At 41.5% G+C, this 19,518-nt stretch overlaps 2 protein-coding genes across 3 annotated transcripts; both read left to right on the top strand.

The window, feature by feature from the left end:
- The first annotated feature begins 268 nt into the window (after positions 1–268).
- On the top strand, positions 269–9,049 carry pitrm1 (pitrilysin metallopeptidase 1). The gene is made up of 27 exons (XM_079284423.1): positions 269–443; positions 1,035–1,140; positions 1,279–1,385; positions 1,551–1,702; positions 2,161–2,275; positions 2,455–2,551; positions 2,914–3,074; positions 3,179–3,305; positions 3,480–3,568; positions 3,770–3,898; positions 4,180–4,293; positions 4,501–4,597; positions 4,728–4,862; positions 5,203–5,341; positions 5,440–5,556; positions 5,661–5,790; positions 6,105–6,225; positions 6,409–6,485; positions 6,634–6,799; positions 6,881–6,981; positions 7,127–7,247; positions 7,336–7,386; positions 7,757–7,869; positions 7,957–8,079; positions 8,240–8,385; positions 8,556–8,658; positions 8,748–9,049. The coding sequence occupies exons 1-27, from the start codon at positions 397–399 to the stop codon at positions 8,839–8,841; spliced, it is 3,078 nt and encodes a 1,025-aa protein (XP_079140549.1). The 5' UTR covers positions 269–396; the 3' UTR covers positions 8,842–9,049.
- Positions 9,050–9,472: 423 nt separating this feature from the next.
- On the top strand, positions 9,473–12,307 carry LOC306789215 (uncharacterized protein). Of its 2 annotated transcripts, XR_013772640.1 has the most exons (4): positions 9,473–9,761; positions 10,117–11,001; positions 11,158–12,006; positions 12,071–12,307. XR_013772640.1 is itself a non-coding variant. In XM_079285044.1 (3 exons), exons 1-3 carry the CDS (start codon positions 9,640–9,642, stop codon positions 11,162–11,164), a joined length of 1,014 nt encoding a protein of 337 aa, XP_079141170.1. In that variant the 5' UTR covers positions 9,473–9,639; the 3' UTR covers positions 11,165–12,307. The 2 variants fall into 2 exon arrangements, 1 of the variants encoding a protein (XP_079141170.1); XM_079285044.1 differs by having other exon boundaries at positions 11,158–12,307.
- Positions 12,308–19,518: the final 7,211 nt, after the last annotated feature.

Raw genomic sequence — 19,518 nt, 5'->3', positions numbered from 1 at the left:
ATACCAGTAATGGTTTGGTAATATTACTGATGTTTGCGTTTAGCCAAGCATATCTGCTCTTCATTCCAGCTCGACCAATCAAAAACAAGCATGTTTGTAGGTGGAAGTTCCGCTTATGGGTGTCGAAAGTTGCTCAGCGAGTATTGGTAGAGTTTCAATGCGCTGGGATGGGTTTAACTGGGGTGAAAAATGTCTGTCAGATCTGTGATCTGCGCAGGTGCGGCGGCCATTTTTTTATGTGCGCAACTGATCCAGTAAAATGTGTCAAACCGTACTACACACGGCATGAGAGAGGACTCGGGATGTGGCATTGTTAACAACATTTGATTAAAGTAGTGTACTCTCTGTAGCCGAACCTACTGTGAGTATACATACTTAAACATTTGTAACGACGCCATGTTTCGACAAACGAAGGCGGTGCTCCAGAAACTTCGACATCTAAGGTAAGTTCTTAGTTAGCTTAACGGTTGTGTTACAGCAAGTTAGCGTGAACGCACCTGCTAGCGTTAGCTAACGGTGGCTAACGCTACTGTTTGTATCTTTATATTAACCTGTGTTTTAATAGGATAGCATGTTTAGTCACCAGTGGTGAGTAACGGTTTCATGGTTTGCAATGAAATGGTTTGCAATGAAAGGATAGGTACTTAAATTCAACTTCGGTGGCAGTTTCCACACGAGCCTACATTGGTGTAACACCATATTATGTTACCGATCAGTCCATGACCTGTAAGAAATGTGTCTCGTAGTTAATTAAAGGTGTTTGCATGTTGTCTTTAGAGTCATTATCTGTATTTAAAGATGAAAAACTACCCAATTCCTTCTTTTCTGCTCTTACAGTGAATATTTATCTTTAAATCTCAGGTCCACATGGAAGTGATGTGGCTGCATTAGGTATTCAACATAATAGAGGGAACTTCTAATTAAAGCCCCAGCATCATTATTAAGGTCGTCAACGCTATGAAATGTGGCGATATGAGATCTGTATTTGTTTGTTCATCATTCTTTTGTGCTCTCAACTCTTTCTGTTCTTCCAGTTTCAGTCGACCGCAGCAGACGTGGAGGCTGCAGAGCTCTTCGGCTAAAGAGAGAGCGTGTCGGTACCAAGCAGGACAGAAAATCCACGGCTTCACAGTCAGAGAGGTGAACTTAGCTTGACTCAAAGTAGCATCATTTAGGGCTCATAACATAATGTAAACTTGTAAAAGGACGTGTTATTAAAATATGTTGCTATCAAACAAGTGGTAACTTTAGCTGCTGATTCTGTTTCCCCCCCCACAGGTTGTAGTGGTCCCTGACTTGTTTCTCGCAGCAGTGAAGTTGACCCACGATAGAACTGGAGCTCAGCACCTCCATGCAGCCCGAGATGACTCCAATAACCTCTTCAGGTTGGTTGAAACGTGTTCCAGCAGTCAGACTCAACCGCAGCATGACGTTGAAATGTGTTTGTTGATACAACAGCAGCATCATATTCATCCAGCTTGGTGTCAGGACATCCTTGTACAAATAAACCCCCAAAACAATAGATCAAGTGCCTCTTATACTTATTTCAGTGTCCAGTTCAGGACGACCCCCATGGACAGCACAGGGGTCCCACACATCCTGGAGCACACGGTGCTTTGTGGATCTAAGAAGTATCCCTGCAGAGACCCTTTCTTCAAGATGCTCAACAGGTCGCTGTCCACCTTCATGAATGCGTTCACAGGTACAGAACTTTAATTTCAACCTGAATGCACCAAGGGACCTCCGAGAAGTTGGGGATGAGTTTGCTCATATATTCACATTTAAAATTAATCGGGGGCTATGGATCTAGTCAGTTGGAGATTTAAAGGTTTTAATGCATTTACTTGGAAATAATCTAGTGTTTTTTGTTGAACAGAGGTTTTAATTTTTCCCTCATTATTGCGATGGACCAGAATATATGGATTCACATATTTATTTTATATTAAATAACTATGATGAATGTCCAAATATACTACATATAAGTATTGAAAATTAGTGTTTATATGCACAAATGCTTGATTGATTGAATTAAAACTGCTGTCAATTTTTATCATCTTTAAAATGAAAGAAAAAAACTTCCACATCATTTCTGGTTGTTTCTTAAGTGGCTGATAACATTTTTGGATGTGTTGTCTTGTTTGTTTGCTTCCTCATTAACAGCCAGTGACTACACCATGTATCCGTTCTCAACACAAAATGGGAAGGACTTCCAGAACCTTCTGTCGGTCTATCTGGATGCCGTCTTCTTCCCTTGTTTGCGAGAGCAGGATTTCTGGTGAGTTACAATGCTGAAGCTGCTCAGTTTTATCTCATAAAGTACAGAGACAAAGTAAACCGTTGTGGTTTTGTCTCTTAACGGTGTATTGCCTGACAGTCAACAGACCAATCATTAGGAGTTATCCCTTGGCAGGTCTGTAACAGTCTCGTTTGACTCTGTCTGTCTTGGGTTCTCAGGCAGGAGGGCTGGAGGCTGGAGAATGAAAACCCCACAGACCTCAGCTCCCCTCTGGTGTTTAAAGGAGTGGTGTTCAATGAAATGAAGGGAGCTTTTGTAAGTCAACACGTTCCCGCTCACTGCTATTAATATTTATTATATATTATGAGCACGATAGTAGCACCAGCAGAGCGCTGAATGTGGGAGACGTGTAGAAACAGCTGTTTGCTTCTCTCACTCAGCGGGCTAAGAAACCGAACGAGGAAACTTTTTTTCTGTTTATCGATGAGCTCTGCTCCGTTTCAGCACCATGGACAGCGGCACACGTACACACAACAAACTGCACTCTCCACGGTTTAGAACCAAAGCATGTGCCACGTCAAAGTGTGTTTACGTTATTTATTTTTGAATCGGTAATGCTTTTACCACGTGAGCAGTGGCAGAATCTGAAATATAAATTTGTTTGTGTGTTCTTGCAGTCGGAAAACGAGCGCGTGTACGCCCAGCACCTCCAGAACAAGCTGTTTCCAGACCACACCTACTCGGTGGTGTCGGGAGGGGAGCCTCTAGACATCCCAGACCTCACCTGGGAGCAACTCAAACAGTTCCACGCCACACATTACCACCCCAGCAACGCCAGGTAGAGCGACGCTCACTCGCAGAAAGCGTGCGGCTTTTTAGATGTTACATATTTGTTTGAAACGCATTCCCTAAAGATGTGAGACTCTTCAATGCGCTCTTCAGGTTCTTCACTTATGGAGATCTGCCGTTGGAGCAGCACCTGGAGCAGATTGAAGAGGAAGCGCTGTCCAAGTTTGAACGCATCAACCCGAACACAGAGGTCCCGTCCCAGCCGCGCTGGAGCAGCCCCGTGAGTTCATAATACAGATGTATATATTACACCAAGGGTGAGAGGGTATATGAGACTACAAAACTACTGTTATCCACATCATCGTGTATTTAATTATCCCTTGCATGCATGGGATAGAAACATGAAATGCATTGAGTAGTCTGTGTGATCTCACTGAGTCTCATCGGTTTCCAGAGAGAAGACCATGTGACCTGCAGCCCTGATGCTATGGCTCCAGATCCAGCCAGGCAGGAGACGCTGTGTGTGAGCTACCTGCTGGGAGAGTAAGACCACATCATCGCTCTCTTAACTCCGGCTGAATCTCATGAATGTCTTTCGCCTGATGTTGTCTGACCCTCGTTTCTATCGTTGCGTCGACAGCTTTTCAAAGGGTTTCTTCCTCGATAAAAAGAGACGGTTCTCTTTAAACAGTCAACTCTGTCATTCAGTAACATCTGATCTCTTCTTCTGGTTTCTTTCTGCAGCATCACCGACACGTGTGAAGGATTCACTCTCAGCCTGCTGTCATCGCTGATGATCTCCGGACCAAACTCTCCCTTCTACAAGGCCCTCATTGAACCCAAGATAGGAACCGACTTCTCTTCAGTCGTAGGGTGAGCGTGTCAGCAAACCTGCATTATAATGAGATGGGATCAGTTCATCTCTGGGATGCAGGAAGAGCAACAGATTTTTCAGTCGCAAACTCTGCTTTCTCAGACAATTGCTGAGGAATTAGTTGCTTCAGTCGACAACATTGATCATCGGCACCCATTTAGACATCCACATAAACAGATGGCACATTTTCCCTTGAAGTGTTTGACCTCTTGGTGGCGCTTAGTGCTGTTAAGCGTCCATGGTATTCACGTGCAGCGTGTTGAAATGTCTTGTTGTGCAGATACGACGGCAGCACCAAGGAGGCGTCGTTCAGCATCGGACTGCAGGGAATGTCTATGGAGGACACGGAGAGGGTGACACGAATCATCAGCCAAACCATCGACGACATCATAGAGTGAGTACCACAGCAATGTGCAATATAATTAGGCACTGGTGTCAGTATTACGTCGTTTACACTTGATAATCCTAACTATTGTTCATATATCTTTGTGTTTTTGTTCTTCTGTTGTAATCTTTGATCAAACTCTAGCACATGAATTCCCTTCAGGATTAATAAAGTTTAATCTCATCAACTGGAGTATTGTCTCCATCTTGCTCACAGAGGCGGCTTTGAGGAGGAAAGAATCGAGGCTCTGCTCCATAGGATCGAGATCCAGATGAAGCACCAGTCCACCAACTTCGGCCTGTCTCTGGCCTCGGTGAGTTCACCGGTTATCTGGAACCTTCATTTTGTTTCCACAAGGACACCACGTGTATTTATAACCTTAAAAGCTCTTTTTGACGCGTTTCTTTCCTCACTGTTGACATTTAGTCTTGTTGTGTTTCTAGTACGTCGCGTCATCGTGGAACCACGACGGCGACCCGGTGGAGCTGCTGCAGATCAGCGACAGCGTTGCCAAGTTCAGACGAGCCCTGAAGGAAAACCCTCGCTTCCTGCAGGACAAAGTTAAGCACTACTTCAAGGTGAGCGACGGGAGCTCCATCCAGTGTCGTTTACAGTGTGATGCAGAGGAGGCAACATGCAGTATGTTAAAGCGGAGGATTGCAGGATTGAGGCGCTGTAGCTGAAACAACCCGGTGGTTGGGAGTTTTGAGAGGGTGGGATTATGTTATTGAGAGAAAGCAGGAGAAACATACTGAAATGATGCACCACCTACTTCAGGGAGATCTAAAATGAACATGTAGAAGCTGCCTCCAGCGGCTTTACCTCAGGCCCTCTAGTTGGATTGAAGCATTTAATGCCAATGAATGCTTTTCTCGCCTCCTTTAAACCTCCTCCTCCCCCTCTCCATCGGCCCTGCAGGAGAACACGCACAGACTGACCCTGTCCATGAGCCCAGATGAGGCCTACCTGGAGAAGCAGGCCAAGGCCGAGGAGGAGAAGCTCCAGAAGAAGATCCGGGCTCTGTCTGACGGTGACAGAAAAGAGATCTACGAGAACGGTAACGATTACCTCGCTGCTCAGTCTGTGTGGGGGAATCTCTCCTCGTAGGAGTTCCAGTCCTTGAATCTGATCGAACTTGTGATTCTGTGTTGAAAGGTCTGGAGCTGCTGGCTGTTCAGAGTCAAACCCAGGATGCCTCCTGTTTGCCTGCGCTCAAAGTGTCCGACATCGAGCCCACCATATCCAGCACTCCTGTTCAAATCAGCACTGCAGGTCCAGTACAGTGTCCACAGCGTTGCAGTCTGCAGAGGATGTGTAGCGCGGTGTTTATTGTCGTCGGCGAGAGCGTTTGGCTGAACCTCTCCTCATCTCCACAGGAGGCGTTCCGGTTCAGTACTGCGAGCAGCCGACCAACGGCTTGGTTTACTTCAGAGCCATGTGCAGCCTGAACACTCTGCCAGAGGACCTCCGGCTCTACGTGCCGCTCTTCTGCAGCGTCATCACCAAGTGAGTCAGTCCGTCTGTCCGTCAAGGACCAGAGATCACAGACGCCGTGTAGAATCCATTCTGTTTCCCCGATTGTGTTCAGGTTGCATACACCTGAACCACAACGTGTACAAAAACATATTCAAGGCGATATTTTGATGGAGGATGGAATAAATGTATTTTTGTACCAATTTAGCCTTCTTGTGCAGTCCGTGTACTTTAATTATATGTGAGATTGAGACGGATCGGCCGTTTCTTTTGTGTGTATTCAGACTGTAAATGCTTCCCAGCATGCAAAGCACCTCTTACAGGCTGGATGTGTTTTCTGTTTGTAGGATGGGCTGTGGCGCTCTGGACTACAGGCAACAGTCCCAGCAGATGGAGCTGAGGACCGGGGGCATGTCCGTCTCCCCCCAGGTCACCCCCGACTCCAGCCAGCTGGACATGTACGAGCAGGTCGGTGTCGTGTGCTGATTACATAGCAGTGTCCTGCTGCAACACAAATTAATACAGTTATTAATGTCCAAACCCGGCCATCAGTCTGGTTTGGGTCCCTGATTTCAGCCCTAGTGCATGCTGGGATACTCCCCAACCCTTATGCATCTCAGTGTCTCATCGGCTCTGTGCTCTCTGCTTCAGGGTGTCCTCCTGTACTCCTCCTGCCTGGAGAGGAACCTTCCTCACATGTTCCAGCTGTGGAGCGACATATTCAACAGGTATGTCCTCCGGCGCTTCACGTCACCTGCAGCTGGAGACGATACAGACACGAGTTCAAGCTCCACAAACAGAAAAAAACCCCGATCTTGTTTGCGTCATTCTCGGATGCTGAGACGTAAACGCCGACTGGCAAATGTTTTCTTCCAGCCCCCACTTCAACGACGAGGAGCGCCTGAGAGTGCTGGTGATGATGTCAGCGCAGGAGTTGGCCAATGGCATCTCCTACTCGGGTCACATGTACGCAATGACCCGCGCGGGGAGACACCTGACTCCTGCAGGAGAACTGCACGAGACGTTCGGTGGGATCAAACAGGTACCGAGCAGAAAGATTATTTACTTTAGTTTCTCGGAGTGAACGGTGTGTGAAACGGCTGTTTGGTTCTTTGAACCTCAGGTGAAGTTCATGAAGAGGATAGCCGAGATGTCCGACCTCAACAAAGTCATCCGAACATTACCCAAAATCAAGAAACACATTCTCAACCCGGACAACATGAGGTGGGTTTGTATTAAAGCACGCCTGCTGACGTCATGTTTTCATGTTTCTAGATCTCTGTTGCTGTAATGTAACAAAGTGATTTCAGTGTATATCGTGCCCTCTGCTTACTTCTCTCACCTTACATTAAAATATCTCTTCCGCCAGGTGTGCGATCAACACAACTCCACAGAAAATGTCCGACACGTCGGAGCAGTTGGAGAGTTTCATGAAGGACGTCGCCGTCAACAGAAAAGCTCGCAAACCGGTCAGAGCCAATATTATTGAGGTGAGATAACAACCTGTTAGAATATGTGTCGTATTGAGATGTTTATCAGATGAATATGTAATATATATGTTTCTTTGCTTCATTAAAGAGGCCGCTCGACCCCCTGGACGACTCCGGACCGAGTAGGAAACTCATCTCCGTAAGTTCAGTCCTGCTGAGCACCGTCTTTATGTTACAGCGTGGAAAGACTCACGTCTCTTGTCTTCATTTGCATATCCAAAATTGACAAAGTAATCAAGTTACATCACTTTATTATACTTGGATTCTTAGATTTGGTTAATGACTACATTTAGTATTTAACTAGTTTATAGTAACTGTATAAGAATGCATGTTTAAAGTGTCAATTATGATAACATTATGTCTTAGTTGTGTACATAACATTGCCTCCTCTTTAACGTCACTATATGAGAACACCTGCTACTCTCTGAGTCTTGTTTTATGAATGATGAACAACTCGATGCTGAATCAGGATTAAACGGAGTTTTTGACTCTTTGACTTCACTTTTCAGGAGCAGAACTTCAAGCCGTGTCAGATGAAGACGTTCTTCCAGCTGCCGTTCCCCGTCAACTTTGTCAGCGAGAGTATTCGTGCGGTGCCGTTCTCCCACGAGGACTACGCCAGGTACCCTGTAACACCTTTACACCCTAGTGGTGATACAACGAAGCACATCCGCAGTCTGATGCCTTTTTCATTTCCTCTCGTTGTCAGTTTGTGCATCTTGGGGAGGATGATGACGGCAAAATTTCTTCATGGAGAGATCCGGGAGAAGGGAGGAGCCTACGGGGGCGGAGCCAGGATGGGAGGAGGTCTTTTCACCTTTTACTCGTACAGGTAGGCAGCGGCCCAACACTCACTAATACCGTACGTTACCTGTTGCACGGAGGTGGAAATGCACTAACGTCGTACAATGAATTGAGAAAAGAATCTGTAAATGAAACGGTGATCGTTTCAGTGTGTTGAGCCTCACGTTTCCGTCTCGTCCGTCTGTCAGGGACCCGAACTCGGTGCAGACGTTGTCTGCGTTTCGTAAAGGTGTGGACTGGGCCAAGTCGGGACAGTTCACCCAGCAGGACATCGATGAAGCCAAACTGTCGGTCTTCTCAGCTGTCGACTCCCCCGTGGCCCCCGCTAGCAAAGGTGAGACCAACTGTGTTGAATCAAATCTGTTGAGCGTCATTTAATGTTGATTAAATGTGTAATTATCTTCCAGATGATATCATCGTGTTATACATTCGTAGAGCTTGTCTTTAAATTGAAGCGGTGTGGGTTCTAGACACTGGTTTCTTCAGCATGTCTCCGTGTTGCAGGAATGGGTCGCTTCCTCAGCGGCGTCACGGATGAGATGCTGCAGAGTCACAGAGAGAGACTCTTCGCCGTGAGTCACAGAAGCCTGGTGGAAGTGGCCGAAAGGTGAAGTTTAAACATCCTTTGAGTTGTTATTCCTAACGCTTGTGAATGAAATGGAGTTGGAATATAAAACGAGTGTTGTGTTCCTGCAGGTACCTCGGTGTTGGTCAGAGGACGTGCGGTGTTGCCATCCTGGGTCCAGAGAACGAGACAATTAAAAAAGATCCTTCATGGATTGTAAAATAATCTAAGCAGCTGGTATTTAATAACTCAACTTAACTGGAGATGTACTGAGAACCTGCAGGCAATGCTCTAGTTGGGATTATTTAAAAACGGTGGCAAAAATTGTGTTGTGATCTGATTCTTCAGATTAAACTTCTTTTTATAAATTATGTTGTGTACATATGAATGAAATGATGACTATTACATTACAGTATCATATTGATGAACAAAATCTGAGTCGGCTCTTTGTTATTATTTTGTGATGCTAATTTAAGATGGGGAATGTGTGTTTTCTGCAGTGTAATACAGGTCATGTGCTCCTTTGTGGTTCCAGACAAATCATGTAACTTTTAGACAATTCAGGACAATATAATAAAGGTAAGAACTAATCTTCAAACCAGCAGTGAAAAATTTACAAATAATGACTATTTAATGTTTGAAGTAAGACAAAATACGATAACATTTTATAACAAACTACACTAACGTTTTTATGTGATATGTTATGTACATTCTCTGATCTATACGTTCTCCGCGAATCGCCACCTTAACTCTCGCGAGAATCGTGCTGGACGCACCGGAGAGGGGGCGGGGCTTATCGCCCTGAAAGTGAAAAAAACTGTCCGCCATTTCTTTCCGCCGTCAACCATGAGAGGAATAAAGACAATTGCTGCGTTGTACTTGTTGTGGAAGTCCCTCAAACGTCGGAATGCCAAACGCCGTCGTCTCTGGGTTCATAACAGCATCCGTAGGCGCACACAGCTCGGTGAATTTCACAAACTTCTCCAGGAACTACGTCTGGATGACTTCCGCTGTCAGCGCTACATGAGGCTAACCATTAGCCAGTTTGATGACCTGTTGGCTCGGGTCGGTCCCAGGATTTCTCGGCTGGACACCTACTACAGGCGTTCCATCTCAGCTGCGGAGCGCCTGGCCATCTGTCTCCGGTGAGTGGCAGTTTCATAAAATGAATGAATAAAAGTATGATATAAGTTCAGGCTTTGTCTGTCTGTCCACAACAGACAGACAAAATAGTTAAAATAGTTTCTCTGAATGGAGTTTGTATTCATGATGGATCCGAACTCCGACAATACTCAAAATAACGTAATCTTAATAAGGCATAGTCATGCTTTTGATTATACACATCTACATACTATGTAACTTGTTATGGAAAATCACCAGCATTTAAGATGTTTATTATTCATAACAGCTGTGCAGTCATGTCAATAAAAAACGAATTATATTAGCAGCTACAGTATCTTCAATATAACTGTTAAATGTAATGTGTTTTCTGTGCTGCAGATATCTTGCTACTGGTGACTCCTTTAGGACCATCGCAAACAGCTTCCGTGTCGGGGTCTCCACTGTCTCCAGTATTGTCCCAGATGTTGCCACAGCTATTTGGGACTGCCTTGTGGAGGAGTTCATGGCTGTGCCCACCACAGAGCAGTGGAGAGCAATCGCTGTGGAGTTTGAGGAGCGGTGGCATTTTCCTCTCTGCTGTGGAGCACTGGATGGAAAGCATGTTGTCCTCAAAGCCCCTGCTAATTCCAGATCTCAGTTCTTCAATGACGAGGGAACATTCTCATTGGTTCTCCTGGCAGTTGTGGATGCGCAATATTGTTTCCGGCTGATTGATGTCGGAGGCTACGGAAGAACCAGTGCTGGTGGGAGTCTGGCCAACTCAGCTTTTGGTCAAGCTCTTAATTCTGGCACCCTCCAACTGCCTGCTGACCTGCCACTACCAGGAGCTGACCAGCAAGGACTTCAGCCGCACGTCTTTGTTGCTGACGAGGCCTTCCCACTGAGAAAAAATCTCATGAGGCCATTCCCCGGCCGCATCCTTCCAAGGGACCGCCGGATCTTCAATTACCGTCTCTCCCGAGCTCGGTTGGTTGCGAAGAATGCCTTTGAGATCCTTTCTTCTCAGTGGAGGATGTACATGCGAGCCATTGAGGTCCACCCAGACGTTGCAGAGAAGTGTGTGAAGGCTACATGTGTTCTGCATAACTTCCTGCGGAAAACCACCCCAACAACTGCAGTGAGAATACCGGTTGGAGAGGTGGAGCCACTGCCAGGTCTGGGAAGAATTGCTGCCAACAACTCTGCAAGAGAGGCCATCAGGGTGAGGGAGGCCTTCACATCCTACTTCTCTGCTGAGGGAACGGTCCCATGGCAAGACACCGTGTAATGCCCAAGCACATCCAAAACGGCTCTTTTAAGAGCCACCCACACATGACTACTGAGCAAACTTCCTGCAATATTACTGAATATATGTAGTAGCAGTGTGTCCTTCACAATACAATATTTGCCATTCCAAGAGTGTTCTCTTCTTTCCTTTAGGCTTTGAAAGCTATGGTGGAGAAAGCCAAAGCCGTTGTGTTGAAGGCATCAGCAGTTAGTTTGACATCAGATATGTGGACCTCCATCAACACGGATGCACATCTAGCTGTGACATGCCATTTCATAGATGCAAGCACCTCTTTGCATTCAGTTGTTTTAGGGGTGCAGCATTTCCCTGAAGCACATACTGCTGAACATTCAGCAACAGTGATAGCAGCACTTATGTCTGAGTGGGGTATGGCCCAAAAAGTTACTTGCCTTGTGACTGATGGCGCAGCAAATATGGGTGCTTGTGCCAGGGAGCTTCGTTTGCGTCACGCAAATTGTGTGGCGCATACTTTAAATTTGCTCATAAAAAAGGCACTTGCCCAAAACACTGTTGTCTGACATCCGGGCAATCTCCAGGAAAATAGTGGGCTATTTCAAGAGCAGCACCACTGCAACGGTGAATTCCTTTATTTCATTGCAATATTCTAAATTATGCTGTTTTGTTTAAGTTGCTGCTGCAGTGACACTTGAATTAATCACTTTTTGTTGGCTAATTTTATCGGAGCGACTGACACAGGTGCAGGCGCAATTGGGCCGGCCGGTACTGAAGCTGATTCAAGAGGTGGATACGCGCTGGAACAGCACATTCCACATGCTCCAACGTCTTTATGACCTCAGGGAACCTGTAGGAGCAGCTTTGGCAGGCCTACACACTGACGTGGCCCCACTTTCATCACAACAGTTTGACATTTTGATGTCGAGAAGAGGCTCACGTCTGAATGTGCTGCTGTTTACGTAACAGCACCTCCTCATCCTCCTCACAACCACCCATACCAGAAGCTTCTCAGCGTGTGACTCGAGGTAATGGATACTGTATACATTGTTATTGTATTTTGTCACTTACAGCCTGCTTTGTCTGTCTTAGGGTAGCAAACTGTGGCATCGATGCGACACCACAGTCCTGCAGACGAGGACCCAAAATGAGACTGCGGACGCAACAGTGGAGGTCCAAAAGTACCTGGCTGAACCAAACATTGCACGATTGGAGAACCCCCTGGAGTATTGGGAAGGACATAAAAATGTGTATCCTAACTTGTATAAACTTGCTGTTACTTTTCTATGTACCCCAGCTTCATCTGTGCCCTGTGAAAGGGTCTTTTCGAAAGCAGGCGAAATAATCTCAAAAGAAAGAAACCGCCTGAAGCCCAGCACTGTGGAAAAGTTGATATTTTGAAATAAAAATGAATAAAATGTTTTACGTGTTACATGTTGTCCCTAGTAACATAAGCACAGTCACAGATTCACAAAGCACGTTACACAAGCACAATGACAAACCCTGGTTCACAGCAGAACTCAGACAGCTAAGGCTGCAAAATGCCTCATGCCTCTGTACCACCCATTCCAGCACAGGACACTTTCACACTACACCGCTTGTGCACTCGACTTCACTTTATTTTATATTTCACTTTATCTTATATTTTATGTAAATTTAATTTGTTCTACTTTGCATTGTTGCTCGTTGTTGATTGTTGTTAAATGTTACACACCTCCCGTCATGTCAAATTCCTTGTATGTTCAACATGTGATGGCAATAAACAGATTCTGATTCTGCTGTGGCTCAATGGGTAGAGAGGGTTGTCTGGTAACAGCAAGATCGGCGGTTTGAACCTTAGTTCATACATATTTTATGCCGACTTGTACCTGAGCAAGACACTGAACCCCTAACTGCTGAACCGCTTCTCAACAGCTCACTGCTCCCAATAAGCTAACGATGGGTTAAATGCAGAAGTAGGAACTTCTGCATTTGTTTTTTTTTTTACTTCTCATATCACTTATTTCTCCCCAATTTGTTTCCACTTTCCCTTTTGACCCGCCATTGTATCGTAAAGACAGACACCATATTAATAAGTTCATAAGTTATGTATCACGCATCACAAACATCATTCATTAATTTATTCAATTCAAAGCTTCACACACCAAATCATTTTAATCACTCTGCCTGTTTTACATTTATTGTCCACTTGATGGCGCAGTAGAGCAAATGAAGCGCCATGAAGCTTCGACCCATGTGTGAACCAATTGGATGGAAAGCTTCAATGCTTCATGAAGCTTCATCTCGCCATCACTTTTACATGCTATACTATGACCTTTTTTGACATGCTATACTATGACCTTTTTTGACTTTTTTTACATGCTATACTATGACTTTTTTGACTTTTTTCGACATGCTATACTATGACCTTTTTTGACATGCTATACTATGACCTTTTTTGACATGCTATACTATGACCTTTTTTGACTTTTTGACATGCTATACTATGACCTTTTTTGACATGCTATACTATGACCTTTTTTGACATGCTATACTATGACCTTTTTTGACATGCTATACTATGACCTTTTTAGTGACTTTTTTTGACATGCTATACTATGACCTTTTTTGACATGCTATACTATGACCTTTTTTGGCATGCTATACTATGACCTTTTTTGACATGCTATACTATGACCTTTTTTGACATGCTATACTATGACCTTTTTAGTGACTTTTTTGACATGCTATACTATGACCTTTTTTGACATGCTATACTATGACCTTTTTTGACTTTTTTTTACATGCTATACTGTGACCTTTTTGACTTTTTTTGACATGCTATACTATGACCTTTTTTGACTTTTTTTGACATGCTATACTATGACCTTTTTTGACTTTTTTTGACATGCTATACTATGACCTTTTTTGACTTTTTGACATGCTATACTATGACCTTTTTTGACATGCTATACTATGACCTTTTTTGACATGCTATACTATGACCTTTTTTGACATGCTATACTATGACCTTTTTTGACATGCTATACTATGACCTTTTTAGTGACTTTTTTTGACATGCTATGGAGTGGTCTCGTGTGACGTCACAGTTTAGCTGTCGGCCATGTTGGAGTACATGTTGGAGTACACACAGCCACTGGCATGCACGGCTGAGTCGCAGAACCTATCGATCATGGTGAACTTTTGTGCTGTCTTTGGTTGTGGCAGCAGAGCTGATAGAGACAAGAAATCATTCTTTGGTTTGCCAGCGGTCATTACACATCAAGGAAATTACACGAAGGAGCTATCCAAGCGACGTCGCCAGAAATGGCTGTCGCGCATCTCTCGAGATATAAAGGAATCGAATTTGGCGTACACTAGAGTATGTGCGGATCACTTTATAAGTGGTCAGTGATTTTATTTGCAAATTCGTTTGTGAACAGTATTTAATAAAGGAAATATAAATTAAACATGGACATGAGAAGGTTACCGAAGCTTCATCGGCCCGTGACAGCAGTCGGTGCCAGAGACGTGTCGAGCGTGTACAACAGGCGAAACACATAGATGCAGCCTCAGCATTGCTTGATATGAGTTTAACGTCGTATCATGTATATATATATATGTGTATATATATATATATGTGTGTGGGGGGGGATGAAGTTAGGAGTTAGTTGAAAGTGAATTCCTACACACACGCACACAATGACATGCACGTACAATGTAAACAAACACACGTGTCTGTTTGCGCTGAGTAAACATTGAATATTGCTAAATATCGGACCAGATCTGTATATATTTACCCTTCCAATGACGAGATGAGAATTCTCGACGACCGTTGCTTTGACGTCTCGGACCCATCCACTGACAAACTGATTATAAGCGTCGAGCCCTTTGTAGCACTCCAGCTCGTCTTTCGTGTAAGGACTCGGGGTGTTCACGAGATACGCGTAGATGTTGGCGTAGTTTACCGATGGAAGACAAGTAGGATCGGCACTGAAACGATCTGCACTCATCGTATAAGGATCCAAGTTACCAATAACCTTCAATTTGGCCAGGTAGCGAACCTTTGATGCACTATCCAGTGATTCAAAGTATGGTATTTTCGCCGCACTTCCTTGTTTACTCGCCGCCATGGAGGATCTGTATGTACTCCAACATGGCCGACCGACCTGGTAACTAAGGAGATCGTGACGTCAGTGAGACCACTCCATACTATGACCTTTTTTGACATGCTATACTATGACCTTTTTTGACATGCTATACTATGACCTTTTTTGGCATGCTATACTATGACCTTTTTTGACATGCTATACTATGACCTTTTTAGTGACTTTTTTGACATGCTATACTATGACCTTTTTTGACATGCTATACTATGACCTTTTTTGACTTTTTTTGACATGCTATACTGTGACCTTTTTGACTTTTTTTGACATGCTATACTATGACCTTTTTTGACTTTTTTTGACATGCTATACTATGACCTTTTTTGACTTTTTTTGACATGCTATACTATGACCTTTTTTGACTTTTTTGACATGCTATACTATGACCTTTTTTGACATGCTATACTATGACCTTTTTTGACATGCTATACTATGACTTTTTTGACATGCTATACTATGACCTTTTTAGTGACTTTTTTGACATGCTATACTATGACCTTTTTTGACATGCTATACTATGACCTTTTTTGACATGCTATACTATGACCTTTTTAGTGACTTTTTTTGACATGCTATACTATGACCTTTTTTGACATGCTATACTATGACCTTTTTAGTGACTTTTTTTGACATGCTATACTATGACCTTTTTTGACATGCTATACTATGACCTTTTTTGACATGCTATACTATGACCTTTTTTGACATGCTATACTATAACCTTTTTTGACATGCTATACTATGACCTTTTTAGTGACTTTTTTTGACATGCTATACTATGACCTTTTTTGACATGCTATACTATGACCTTTTTAGTGACTTTTTTTGACATGCTATACTATGACCTTTTTTGACATGCTATACTATGACCTTTTTTGACATGCTATACTATGACCTTTTTTGACATTTTTTGACATGCTATACTATGACCCTTTTTGACATTTTTTGACATGCTATACTATGACTTTTTTGCCTTTTTCGACATGCTATACTATGACCTTTTTAGACTTTTTTGACATGCTATACTATGACCTTTTTAGACTTTTTTTGACATGCTATACTATGACCTTTTTTGACTTTTTTTGACATGCTATACTATGACTTTTTGACTTTTTTTGACATGCTATACTATGACCTTTTTTGACATGCTATACTATGACCTTTTTTGACATGCTATACTATGACCTTTTTTGACATGCTATACTATGACCTTTTTAGTGACTTTTTTTGACATGCTATACTATGACCTTTTTTGACATGCTATACTATGACCTTTTTTGACATGCTATACTATGACCTTTTTTGACATGCTATACTATGACCTTTTTTGACATGCTATACTATGACCTTTTTTGACATGCTATACTATGACCTTTTTAGTGACTTTTTTTGACATGCTATACTATGACCTTTTTTGACATGCTATACTATGACCTTTTTAGTGACTTTTTTTGACATGCTATACTATGACCTTTTTTGACATGCTATACTATGACCTTTTTTGACATGCTATACTATGACCTTTTTTGACATGCTATACTATGACCTTTTTTGACATGCTATACTATGACCTTTTTTGACTTTTTTGACATGCTATACTATGACTTTTTTGACTTTTTCGACATGCTATACTATGACCTTTTATGACTTTTTTTGACATGCTATACTATGACTTTTTTAGATTTTTTCGACATGCTATACTATGACCTTTTTAGACTTTTTTTGACATGCTATACTATGACCTTTTTGACTTTTTTTGACATGCTATACTATGACTTTTTTTGACATGCTATACAATGACCCTTTTTGTGACTTTTTTGACATGCTATACTATGACCTTTTTTGACATGCAATACTGTGACCTTTTTGACTTTTTTTGACATGCTATACTGTGACCTTTTTTGACTTTTTTTGACATGCTATACTATGACCCTTTTTGTGACTTTTTTGACATGCTATACAATGACCCTTTTTTGACATTTTTTGACATGCTATACTATGACCTTTTTAGTGACTTTTTTTGACATGCTATACTATGACCCTTTTTTGACATTTTTTGACATGCTATACTATGACTTTTTTGACTTTTTCGACATGCTATACTATGACCTTTTTTGACTTTTTTTGACATGCTATACTATGACCCTTTTTTGACATTTTTTGACATGGTATACTATGACTTTTTTGACTTTTTCGACATGCTATACTATGACCTTTTTTGACTTTTTTTGACATGCTATACTATGACCTTTTTGACTTTTTTTGACATGCTATACTATGACCTTTTTGACTTTTTTTGACATGCTATACTATGACCTTTTTGACATGCTATATTATGACCTTTTTTGACTTTTTTTGACATGCTATACTATGACCTTTTTGACATTTTTTGACATGCTATACTATGACCTTTTTGACTTTTTTTGACATGCTATACTATGACCTTTTTGACTTTTTTTGACATGCTATACTATGACCTTTTTTGACATGCTATACTATGACCTTTTTTGACATGCTATACTATGACCTTTTTTGACTTTTTTTGACATGCTATACTATGACCTTTTTTGACTTTTTTTGACATGCTATACTATGACCTTTTTGACTTTTTTTGACATGCTATACTATGACCTTTTTGACTTTTTTTGACATGCTATACTATGACCTTTTTGACTTTTTTTGACATGCTATACTATGACCTTTTTTGACATGCTATACTATGACCTTTTTTGACTTTTTTTGACATGCTATACTATGACCTTTTTGACTTTTTCGACATGCTATACTATGACCTTTTTGACTTTTTTTGACATGCTATACTATGACCTTTTTTGACATGCTATACTATGACCTTTTTTGACATGATATACTATGACCTTTTTGACTTTTTTTGACATGCTATACTATGACCTTTTTGACTTTTTTTGACATGCTATACTATGACCTTTTTTGACATGCTATACTATGACCTTTTTTGACTTTTTTTGACATGCTATACTATGACCTTTTTGACTTTTTTTGACATGCTATACTATGACCTTTTTGACTTTTTTTGACATGCTATACTATGACCTTTTTTGACATGCTATACTATGACCTTTTTTGACATGCTATACTATGACCTTTTTTGACTTTTTTTGACATGCTATACTATGACCTTTTTTGACTTTTTTTGACATGCTATACTATGACCTTTTTGACTTTTTTTGACATGCTATACTATGACCTTTTTGACTTTTTTTGACATGCTATACTATGACCTTTTTGACTTTTTTTGACATGCTATACTATGACCTTTTTTGACATGCTATACTATGACCATTTTTGACTTTTTTTGACATGCTATACTATGACCTTTTTGACTTTTTCGACATGCTATACTATGACCTTTTTGACTTTTTTTGACATGCTATACTATGACCTTTTTTGACATGCTATACTATGACCTTTTTTGACATGATATACTATGACCTTTTTGACTTTTTTTGACATGCTATACTATGACCTTTTTTGACATGCTATACTATGACCTTTTTTGACTTTTTTTGACATGCTATACTATGACCTTTTTGACTTTTTTTGACATGCTATACTATGACCTTTTTTGACATGCTATACTATGACCTTTTTTGACTTTTTTTGACATGCTATACTATGACCTTTTTTGACATGCTATACTATGACTTTTTTTACATGCTATACTATGACCTTTTTAGTGACTTTTTTTACATGCTATACTCTGACTTTTTCGACTTTTTCGACATGCTATACTATGACTTTTTTGCCTTTTTCGACATGCTTTACTATGACCTTTTTTGACTTTTTTGACATGCTATACTATGACTTTTTTGACTTTTTTCGACATGCTATACTATGACCTTTTTTGACATGCTATACTATGACCTTTTTTGACATGCTATACTATGACATTTTTTGACTTTTTGACATGCTATACTATGACCTTTTTTGACATGCTATACTATGACCTTTTTTGACATGCTATACTATGACCTTTTTTGACATGCTATACTATGACCTTTTTTGACATGCTATACTATGACCTTTTTTGACATGCTATACTATGACCTTTTTTGACATGCTATACTATGACCTTTTTTGACATGCTATACTATGACCTTTTTAGTGACTTTTTTTGACATGCTATACTATGACCTTTTTTGACGTGCTATACTATGACCTTTTTTGACATGCTATACTATGACCTTTTTTGGCATGCTATACTATAACCTTTTTTGACATGCTATACTATGACCTTTTTAGTGACTTTTTTGACATGCTATACTATGACCTTTTTTGACATGCTATACTATGACCTTTTTAGTGACTTTTTTTGACATGCTATACTATGACCTTTTTAGTGACTTTTTTTGACAT

The sequence above is a fragment of the Melanostigma gelatinosum genome, assembly GCF_949748355.1.
Source record: "Melanostigma gelatinosum genome assembly, chromosome: 15".
NCBI lineage: Eukaryota > Metazoa > Chordata > Actinopteri > Perciformes > Zoarcidae > Melanostigma > Melanostigma gelatinosum.
Note: the sequence above shows the minus strand (reverse complement) of the source record. Positions and strands in the feature narration are given on the sequence as shown.

Excerpts from the sequence above, each read along its gene's own strand:
- pitrm1 (XM_079284423.1), top strand. The coding sequence starts at position 397 with ATGTTTCGACAAACGAAGGCGGTGCTCCAGAAACTTCGACATCTAAG. Across the intron at positions 4,863-5,202 it reads AAGTTAAGCACTACTTCAAG|GAGAACACGCACAGACTGAC; the intron begins GTGAGCGACGGG and ends TCGGCCCTGCAG. Across the intron at positions 7,870-7,956 it reads TCCCACGAGGACTACGCCAG|TTTGTGCATCTTGGGGAGGA; the intron begins GTACCCTGTAAC and ends TCTCGTTGTCAG.
- LOC306789215 (XM_079285044.1), top strand. The coding sequence starts at position 9,640 with ATGAGGCTAACCATTAGCCAGTTTGATGACCTGTTGGCTCGGGTCGGT. Across the intron at positions 9,762-10,116 it reads CGCCTGGCCATCTGTCTCCG|ATATCTTGCTACTGGTGACT; the intron begins GTGAGTGGCAGT and ends TCTGTGCTGCAG.